Raw genomic sequence first — 10,314 nt, 5'->3', positions numbered from 1 at the left:
TTAGTCATTAACATGTATTTTGTGCGTTTGAAACTAGCCATAATCTAGTCTTTGAAAGATTTCACATGTCCACTTAAAATCAAGAATTATGAATGGACCTGGTTTTTTAAGCTGGTTGTCAAATGTTCGTTAATGGTGTGCTCTATGGTTGACACGCATGAAAAACTCATTATAAGACGGAAAAACTCATTATAAGACGGAACAGATGCTCAAAAGACATAAAAATAGCATTAAAGGCAAATTTTAAATAAATAGACGTTCAGCTTTTTCCGTCCATAAGAGCATTCCAAGCATAATTGAAGCCGCTCAGCGTTTTGCGTAAACGCTGTAGGTAGGCAACATTCTATGCTTAAGCCCCGAATGAACACGCGAGCAACACATATGACACGTGAGCGTAAAGCACCAGGTCGGTTACGCATTATTCGCATAATTCAATCGATGACAATGTGACAGGTGTCCCCCTAACATCACAAAGGGTTCACGCCTATAAAAAGACCCCTTGGGTCATCAGTTTTGGACATCTAAGAATTTGTGACAGAGAATACACTTTCTCTCACACACAGTATTTTGGCACTCTAGAACTTGAAGACCTAGCCGCTGAGCGCTAGGTGGACCAACTCACAGTTTGACTCCGCAAAATTGATTAAGCCACCCCACTGGCATTCTGGCCGTGATCCGGGTCTGTAGGGATTTCATCCGGAGGGTAAACGTCAATCGACAATCTATCTTATCTGGTAGCGGAGCCAGGGAGGGGACAGAGGGATGCTCAGCCTCCCCCAATGAGCCTAATTGCAATGAAAAATTAATATGTTATAATTAATTTATTTTCTTAAGCCTCCCTTAATTGAAGCCGAAATAATATTTAATCAAATTACATGGACAACTTAATTATCCATTATTTGTATGGGACAGTCAGTTTACCCAATAAAGTGTATACTTTTCTAGAATTATTAAGTACTGGACTAAATGCTATGTGACGAAGTCTAACGCAATTACGCAAATAAGCAGTTTCGTAAATAAAGCTATTAACTAACAATAAATAAGATACAACATCTTCTCAATTTTATTTAATTTACATCTTTTCACTTATTTGAGTTATTTGTTTGCTACTATATATTGAAAGAGACATTGCTGATATCTTTACTACGAATGAAATAATTGATGTTTTTGCTTCTCAAAAACGTCGACATGTCCAACTTATACCACACAAGGTACAATTTGTTTAATATACTATATTTTATCATATGTTTATTGATATTTAACTAATTTTGACTTTGTAACTATTATTATTGACAAGTTACTTCGTGAAAAATATGGCTTAGCATGAGCAAAATTTGTTTAGTTTTTGCATATTGTTTTTGACATCACTTATATATTTGGTTTAACTTGTACGTTTTTCTTTATATATAAAATGGTTATCGTTGTTTACTTACTTCAATATGACAATATGACACTTTATTATTGTGGTTATCATCTAATTCTCGAGTAAGCCACCTTTATTGTCAAATCCTGGCTCCGCCCCTAATCTCATCTCACTCATTCTAGACCTGTACAGGTACTTGTAGCCCGTGGCTAGAAATAGATACCAAAATCCATCAACCCTAGTTCAAATAGATCGACAGGTCTAGTTAACATGTAACTCAATTTGATCGTCAAGATCTAACTCAATTAGATTGTCAAGATTTGTTGTAATTAAAAATTTTCATTTCAGCCGGAAGAAAAAAAAAACAGAGCAACGTTCGAGCCGGTCATCAATCATCATTGACATTCCAAGGCCTCTTTAAGCCATCTGGATCCTTAATGGACCCCACTTACTATCAATATACTTATGTTTATTCAGTCTCTTATTTCTACATCCAACCATGTTGGAATATAGAACGGTGGCATACATGTGCCATAAGATGAACTAACATGGTATCTTCTTTAACTCAAAGTAGCCAACTTCATCCAACAAATTGCTATCAAGAACCAGATTCCACTTCTTAAAGTAGCTAAACATGTCAAATCCAAATATCAAATTGCATTCATCTTTTAAGTTGCATATACATAGATGTTGACCCTTGTAAAAAGTCAACACCAGAAAAATAACAACCCATTAACTAAAGACAACAAACAACACACAAGTTATTTGTTACTTATTTATTAAACACATGACTGAACACCATTAGCTCACTGGTACAACCTGCAGACATCATCACATAACTTCCATGGACACAAGCAGCATACTTCAAGGCAATGTATAAGCTGCAAAGCAAAATTTACAACCATGTCAGTCTAAAATAATATTCCATGAGTTAATAAAATCAGCAAAATTTACTATACTTAACAAACCTCCACATTGATAACCAACGGGGCGATCAGCAATGTTGCATCGTTTCGGAATCGTCATTGCAATCTCAGGCTTCACACCAGAACTTTTAGCAGTATTAGACAGCATAACCGCACACAAACATTTCGGGTTTTGACCCAATTTCTTGACCGCAGAACAACAACTGGACGAAACTGATGCATTCGGATCTTGTGCAGCCGAAGCACAAGGAGCGAGCTTGAACGCTTCCATGTCGGGATTCGCTTTCCCGCACTCACCGGCCCCATTAACTTCACTGAATCCAGCAATCACAAGAACCAAAAGAAACCCTAAAAGAAATATGTTTTTCATTGAACTTTCCATTTTGTTTAAGTTGTTTGAATATTTAATACAGCATATGAATTCATATACTTGCACATATGCATAGGGTTTTATACTAGTTTAGGTAGTAACAGAGTTGTTTACACGTAGTTTACACTATCTTCAATGGTGGAAACACCATCAAGATTTTGAACCACCAACACTATTTATTAAATTTGAACTAAATATTAGAATTAGAATTCATTATGCTCATTAATCATTACATCTTGAAACTAAACAGATGTCATACTAAACAAGGAAGTGGACATTCTTTAACTACAAAACCTCAACTCACCAACCCCATTATACATAAAACCTTGCATATATAATAGGAGTAGCATAAAGTTCAATAATTTGTCACCGAAAGTAAACACTAACAAATGCTAGATGTTGTGATGGTGACAAATCATGATCTCAAACTTATTAACTAATCTAAAAATTTAGGGTGAAAGCAAACAAAACAAAGAAAACATAAGTCAAAATATCCAACCAAAGAAACAAAAGTCAAAACAAGAATTATAGCACCATAAGCATGTAAACCCCCAGAACTTAAAGTTCCAAGCTTGATCTGAGCCACATTCGCTAGAGCCATCATCAAGAACACACACCCACAAACCGAACACACTGCAGAAATCAAGTACCCAATCCGAAGAACATTCTTATTAAGAGCACCGTGTCCATTTCAAGGTCCAAAATGGATCTCGAAATTGACTTTCGGTAACACGAGTGGAGGTGTCCAGTTTTCCCATCCATATTTTCCCGTCCATTTTTCAAAACCAAAGCAGCAACGGTCATATTTTCCACCGTCCCATGCTCGACTTCGAAAACCGACGGAGAGATCGACATCGGCCCGGTGTCGACCAACGGTCGATCCCGTCGTCGGTAGTGGTGATGGCAAAGAGTGACGACGGGTACCGAGTGCTCTAATATATGACGCACGTCAAATGTAAATCGGAATGACGCACGTGGGTAACAGGCACGGATCCTTAATACCCATAACCCGTCAGTTAAAAAATAATTCTACCCCGTCTACCCGTCAAGGGTAAATTGGGGCAAACCCACGGGTTAAAATAAGTATACATATTATCAAAGTTGTGCCACGGATACCCACGACCCGCGGGTAAACCTACAAATATTTATGAATTTACATTGATAAAATAAGTATATTAATGTACAAATACAACATGAACAACAACAACAACAACAAAACTCAATACCACATAAGTGGTGTATGGGGGAGGTGTGATATAGACAATGTTTCCCTTATCCGAGAATAAAGACAAGTCATTTCTCTACCCATAGTGAAAACACTCTTAAAAGTAGAGAAAGTCATCCCTCTCACTATTCGACGGATAGGGAGATTTGCTTCCGAGTGGACCTCCAGCCAATAAGTAGGAAAAAAATTAAAAAATAAAATAAATTAAAAAATAAAATTGAGACGCCATGAAAATGGTAAAATCAAATTTTCATGGGTTTTAAATCCTGCCTGAAATTTAATTTAGGCTCTAAGAGTCAGTGAAGTCGTCAATAAAACGACGCTTGCTGTCGACTCAATAACTAGAGCCGTACATAAATGTACAAATAAATATATTTATGCGGGTTAGCGTGTATACCCGCAGATTTCTTAAACGAGTAATTACAGATTCACGGGTCGGATAGTACCCGTCGTGGGTATTATATATCAACGACTCGCTCGCGACCGGTCAACGGGTACACAATTTACACGCCTCTTACCTGCGGGTAAAATTGTTTTGTTTTAATCCGCCTATCACGGACACGGGTATCTGCGGGGCGGGTTTTTTCCTGCCCATTGCCATCCCCACAAGTAAAGTAATAAGACGACGTGTTTCACATGATATTTTAGCTATCCGGATAACGACTAGATTAGATCTTCGACCATCTTTTTCGGTTGGACACAACAGATTTGACACCACAATCCACATATTGTAAATAAGCTCTAGTAACAATCAAACAAACTTCAATACCTAACTACTTTTTTAATTAATAGTTGTGAGGGAGAGGTTTATGACATTAAGTTTTCATTTAGTATTCTGGTAGAAAATTGTAAATCTAACAACTTTTATTCATCAATATTCAATCATGATTAGTTTATGACACTAACTCATTCCAAAATTCAACAATTTACTAGTACAAAGTTTCATTAAGACCATATAGTATAGGTGCACAACTACTTCAAAGGTAAAACAGTCAACTAGTAATTCATTGAAGTTTCAGCATCATTCCATTACACATAGACAACACACAATATTAACTGGGAGACAAAACAACCTGTAACTATATTCTCAGTCCTTATACTTCAGATTGTACCTCAGCGATCGGGTCTTGGCACCCTAGCTGGTGTTCGGTTCTCCTTTTGGCACGGTCCACCGTCTATGCTACTCCGAGAAGTTGGCATGTCTGCAACTCTTGAATTACAACAACCAGGACCTTCCAGACTTTTCGGTCTCGGTTCACCAGCAAGATAGCTCGTTAAAGCTCGCCGGACCCCACATCCCCGGCTAGACGTCTTGTTACTGTTTCCATTGCTAGTCAAGAAAGGAGTCCTGTCTCCCCTTACAGGGCTCACTAATGGTCCTGGTGAAAACTTTGGAGTCCCAAAAGAAGGTCTATACGGTGAGCCACTGGTGATAGACACTGACACCCTTTTGAGACTACTAGTGCTCACTTTAGATACTCGATTTTCTGTTTGTTTAGACAAGTCATCTACGTATAATAAATCATCAATCCGTGCCACAATGTTGTATGCTAAGCTTTCCAAAACTCTCGAGTAGCTCTCCAAAATCGATTTTCCTACATCCTGAAAAAATAATAACAATAAAAATACTAACATTAAATAATCTATATAACAGTTTCATAAAAAAAAGGAGTAAAAGTACCTTGTTACACTGAATCTTGCTGGTGTCTAGTGAGGTTTGAGTTAGTCCAGGAAAACGATGTTTCAAGCAAAGCAAGAGGCTTTCTGCTCGTTCAGATAGTAGATCGTGTTTATGCCCATCAGCCATTAGGTCCTTAAACGTGTCCCATGACGTTTTAGGTAATGGTTTCGAGTGAGGTCTTTTACGCCAAATGTAAATTGCTGCCTCCACACGATTTGCAATTTCTAAAGCAGCGTGTTCAGAAGAAAGATCAAGACAATCTAACAAAATTTCTGATGACAAATGCTCGGACGTTATATACTGATAGATCAAGTCTCCTAAACACGCTCTTCCGTTCTAGAATTCACACACAAAATCCATTGTAAAAACTTATATAAGAATAATCTGCAACTAACCATATCATCTATTCAATTTATACCTTCGGAAGGGATTCTAAATATGATTCGGGAACTTCCATTTCAGACAGAGTAACGTTGTTGATAGACATGGAAGCTTTTAAGATCTGATTAGCGGATTCACGCTTATGGTTTAGTTTTTTGCGTGTATCTTCTTGTAGACCGCCAGCTGGGACACGAGGAACTGGTAGCCACCATTTTTCTTCTTGGCGTTGTAATGGTTTATGAAATGAGGCTAAACACTCGGGTTCTGGTGTTGTTACCCCCTTATCAACGTACCAGAACTCTGTGTTACTGAAACTATCAAGTATATCCTGTGAGAAATATCAGTAAATAATCAGAAAAAGATCAAATTTATATGTTCAATAATGGTTAGTTTGATGATCGAACACTAACCAGAAGCATGTTGTCTAGTTTCCGAAGAGCTGGGAGGTTAATAAAGATATCTGATCGTGGTCTGCACGTCATGATCTAAGGTAGCATGAATTTTAAAATGTGTTAATATAATAAAAATGGACCTTTATTCGAAATTCAACACGGATAATGTGAAACGTTTTTACAGTCATAAAGGTGCAAGATGGATGGGTCATGTGACTAGTCAAAATGGGTTCACATAGAAGTAATGGAATGGGACAGTTGGGTTAAGTTACCTGCAATCACTTGTTAGTCTAGTTTTTTTTAGCAATTAGCGAATTAATAATCCATTACCTAAAACATATTATTGCAATGATACATATGCAATAATAATACATACATTTTGGCAACTTCAAACTTGTTTGGGCAGTTTTAAGCTATTGGTTTGATTGACCCATTTGAACAAATTTCAGATAAATTGTGCAAAATTTCCACCTTTATATAATAATCTTGAAATGCAAAAGCAAACGAATAATTACCTCAAGCTTAGTCCCATTTGCTAATGTTTGCCAAGAGGGTTTAAATTCGACAATGTGATCGCTGACACAAAGAAGACATTCGATTTCCCTTTGCCACATGTGTTTCTTCTCATAAGGCAAGGGTTCCAATCTCCACAATTGACCAAATGCAGTGGCTGCACCAATAACATCACACAAACCCAAAAATCTATCAAATTTAAAACATTATCAAATAAATTCTTAAATTTGTGAAAATTGTGATTACCACAAAGATTTGTGATAGCATTTGAGATGGCTAAAGCAGTACAAACCCCTTTGCCACTTCCAGACATATCTTCACCAAGCAATAATTTGCTAAATCTTTCTTTCATCATTTCCATTTCTACTCAAAGTTAATAATAATTGCAAAACAGTGTATAAAATGCATTAACTTAAAGAAGGGAAACAATAAAGTAACTGGAATCAATAAAGTGATAAAGCTTGTAACTTTTTACTAATACATAAAATCTTGAAAGCATCCCTAATCCCTAACCCATTTATCAAGTTTCAAATTCAAATAACTTGAACACACAAAATTCAGTCTTTCCTACCTAATCAGATCAAAATTTACTGTACATTTTTTTTTATAAAAATGTTTTTTTTTTTTTTTTTGGTTTTTTTTTTTTTTTTATAATTGCCAAGAAAGAGTATATCCTAAAAGAGACCAAAAAGTAAACGTACCTGATACTTCTTTACCCAATTTCTTGATTTTGGATTCTTTATCAAGTTGGGCTTTTGATGTTAAATTGTCTACAGAAACATCACTACATTTGCTGATCAGCTGAGCTTTTCTGATAGGCCAACCAAGATGAGTCGGAGAAGAACAAGACTCATTCAATAAAGTGACTGAATTGCTTGAATTTGAACTTGTTATTCTGCTTTCAAACGATTCAAATTCAAACCCATCTTTTTTAACAATTTTATCACCTGAATTTTCCATCAAAATCCCAAATTGTCAAATCTTTTTAATCCCCTTTAATTAAAAGTTTTCAAATTTCAATACTCTGTTCCTTTTTCTTGATATGGTAATAACTGATCACCGCTCATTTAAATTTTAGATTAATTAATAAATAAATATGGGTTTACTTTAGCCTTTGATTAAACTCCTGAAAGGCTTCACAGTTTCCAAAAATTAAAAAGAAAAAGATGAAATGCTTACTTTAAAAAATAAAAAACAGGGTTTGTGAAAAGTGAAAACAGAGTTATGTGTGATCAATTTTTTGAAGTTTGATTTTTAAGAAAAAAGGCAAAAGCTTTGATCCCAAGGGGGTCTGTTTGTTTGAATCAAAATAGTGATAGATGATAGAATAGAATGGGAAAATAGCAAAAAGATATAGCCGTAGTAGTAGTAGGGAAGAGTGATAGGTGTCTCAAAATTCAACCCAGAGACTGTTACTTTTGATGTATTTGAATAAAGGACAAATTACTTTTCTTTTGTCCTGTTTTCCTACTTCTTCTGTTTTGCAAGATTTAAAATTTAACTCCTTCTTTTACCCCAAGGAGTTACAATTTAAAGTAAGTGTCATCATATATTTTGATTTAAACTTTGAAGGTGAGTTGTTTTTTTTTTTTTTTTTTTTTTTTTTTTTTTTTTTTTTTTAATCTGAAGGTGAGTTTAATGACTTAGAACCGTTTTAATTAATGTTTTAAAATTTTGTGGTTAGATATTTTATTTACAGTATGTTTTTATAGGTACACAACACGTGTTATATTTTTAAATATATATTTTAATTTTATTGACTTAGGGTAGTTCTTTTCAATTAAATGACTTAGGATAGTATAATATTTATCGTTAATTGTTACTCTGTATTAATAACTTGAGAGTTGAGACTATTAGAATACGACTTAATGAGTTTTTTAAATCTAGACGTTGAAAACTTTATTAAATCTATTCAAGGGTGCTCAGTATACAAAGTAATCATTTTGAAATGATCCATTGTGCCCAATAAATAAAAATTAAAATTTTTAGTTGAGATTGAATGAAAGTAGTTGAAAATGAAGTTTTAACTCGAGCTGGAGCTTGAATTTAGAGGTGAGACTCGAGATTATTTTTGAAGTTAAAAGAGTATTTTTTATAAGTGTTTAATAAAGTAGTTGTGACTAGAGCTTATAAATGTAAATTGATCAAAAAGAACACCAATAGTAATTTAAAACAATATAGTGAAGGTTTTTATTATAATAATTATAATTATACACTCCATAAGCTTTATCTTTTTTCATAGGCTACCAGTGGAGAGATTATTTTGAAGAGTTTATGATTTTTTTTTTTTTTTTTTTACTTTACTTTTATACTCTATCAAATATAGCTAGTAACTTGAAACTTTTTAAAATCATAAGTTCAAACTTTTAAAAAATAAATAAACAAATATAACTTATAATCAACCAGTTAGATTGTATTCCGTAATTACTATTACTATATTATCTAATAGACAAAAAATGGTGAATAGTAACTAGTGGCATTTTTGTCCTTTCACCTTTTTTTTTAATTCTAATTAAATTTCACGACACTAACAAAGACCCCATACTTTTTTAAAATATTCAAATCGACCCCCCAACAGGGGGGTAAAGCATTAAATAACCATTTTCATAAAAAAATCTTAAATAAACTCCACCCAAATATTCAACAGGTCATATCTTCTCGCTCGCAACGAGTTAAATTTTTCCGACACCATCGTTAAACTCGAAATAATTTTAGGAACACAATGTCACTAACTATACGCAAAACGGACGTTTTTTAAAAAAACGCTAAATATTTCGGGTACTTTTCATACACGTTAATTTTGCGTTAAATTTTTAAAAGTCGATAATTACATAGCTAAACGCGGAGATGGACATATATTGTTAAATTAAAATAACATTTAAATCTTTCACGGGTTATACCTTTTAGCTCGACTCGAGTTGCGCTTCAACGACATCATTCTTTAGCCACGAAATAGCCTATGACGAAAGCCCAGGAGAGGAGGATGGAGGTGGCAAAAATGAGGAGGCTTAGGTGGACGTGTGGCAAGATCATGCTAGATATGATACCAAATGGAGTTTTTAGGGAGAACTTGAAAGTTGGGAACATAACAAACAAGCTGAGGGAAGGACGTCTTAGATGGTTTGGGCATGTTATGAGGCGCCCACTTTTAGCCCCCATTAGGAGAGTCGATACCCTCGTTGTTGGAGGCGTACGGAGAATGGGTAGACCCAAACGTAAGTTGGAGGATAGATTGAAGCTTGACATGAAAGAGCTTCTACTGACGGGGGACATGACTTCTGATAGGAGCCTGTGGAGGAGTAGAATTAGAATAATTGAGTAATTAATTTTTTTTCTTTCTAGGTGTAGTAATTTTTCTTTTAGTTGGATTTAGGCTGTATAGTTATACATTGCATTATTGTTTTCATATTTTTCCGTTGTATTTACAGGTTATTCGATGGTCAGTATATGTATCTACGTATAG

At 34.9% G+C, this 10,314-nt stretch overlaps 2 protein-coding genes across 2 annotated transcripts; both read right to left on the bottom strand.

The window, feature by feature from the left end:
• Window positions 1-1,998: 1,998 nt before the first annotated feature.
• Window positions 1,999-2,788, bottom strand: LOC139895842 (uncharacterized). The gene is made up of 2 exons (XM_071878393.1): window positions 2,332-2,788; window positions 1,999-2,244 (listed from the first exon to the last, which is right to left on the bottom strand). Exons 1-2 carry the CDS (start codon window positions 2,669-2,671, stop codon window positions 2,228-2,230), a joined length of 357 nt encoding a protein of 118 aa, XP_071734494.1. The 5' UTR covers window positions 2,672-2,788; the 3' UTR covers window positions 1,999-2,227.
• Window positions 2,789-4,866: 2,078 nt separating this feature from the next.
• On the bottom strand, window positions 4,867-8,018 carry LOC139895841 (rop guanine nucleotide exchange factor 7-like). The gene is made up of 7 exons (XM_071878392.1): window positions 7,553-8,018; window positions 7,098-7,214; window positions 6,854-7,008; window positions 6,357-6,431; window positions 5,984-6,274; window positions 5,566-5,901; window positions 4,867-5,486 (listed from the first exon to the last, which is right to left on the bottom strand). Exons 1-7 carry the CDS (start codon window positions 7,809-7,811, stop codon window positions 4,998-5,000), a joined length of 1,722 nt encoding a protein of 573 aa, XP_071734493.1. The 5' UTR covers window positions 7,812-8,018; the 3' UTR covers window positions 4,867-4,997.
• Window positions 8,019-10,314: the final 2,296 nt, after the last annotated feature.

This window comes from Rutidosis leptorrhynchoides, chromosome 3 (genome assembly GCF_046630445.1).
Source record: "Rutidosis leptorrhynchoides isolate AG116_Rl617_1_P2 chromosome 3, CSIRO_AGI_Rlap_v1, whole genome shotgun sequence".
Taxonomy (NCBI): domain Eukaryota; kingdom Viridiplantae; phylum Streptophyta; class Magnoliopsida; order Asterales; family Asteraceae; genus Rutidosis; species Rutidosis leptorrhynchoides.
Note: the sequence above shows the minus strand (reverse complement) of the source record. Positions and strands in the feature narration are given on the sequence as shown.

Coding starts and splice junctions, on each gene's coding strand:
- LOC139895842 (XM_071878393.1), bottom strand. CDS start 2,671: ATGGAAAGTTCAATGAAAAACATATTTCTTTTAGGGTTTCTTTTGGTT.
- LOC139895841 (XM_071878392.1), bottom strand. CDS start 7,811: ATGGAAAATTCAGGTGATAAAATTGTTAAAAAAGATGGGTTTGAATTT. Junction 6,432..6,853: donor CAAATGGGACTAAGCTTGAG/GTAATTATTCGT, acceptor ATGCTACCTTAG/ATCATGACGTGCAGACCACG. Junction 6,275..6,356: donor AACTAGACAACATGCTTCTG/GTTAGTGTTCGA, acceptor TATTTCTCACAG/GATATACTTGATAGTTTCAG.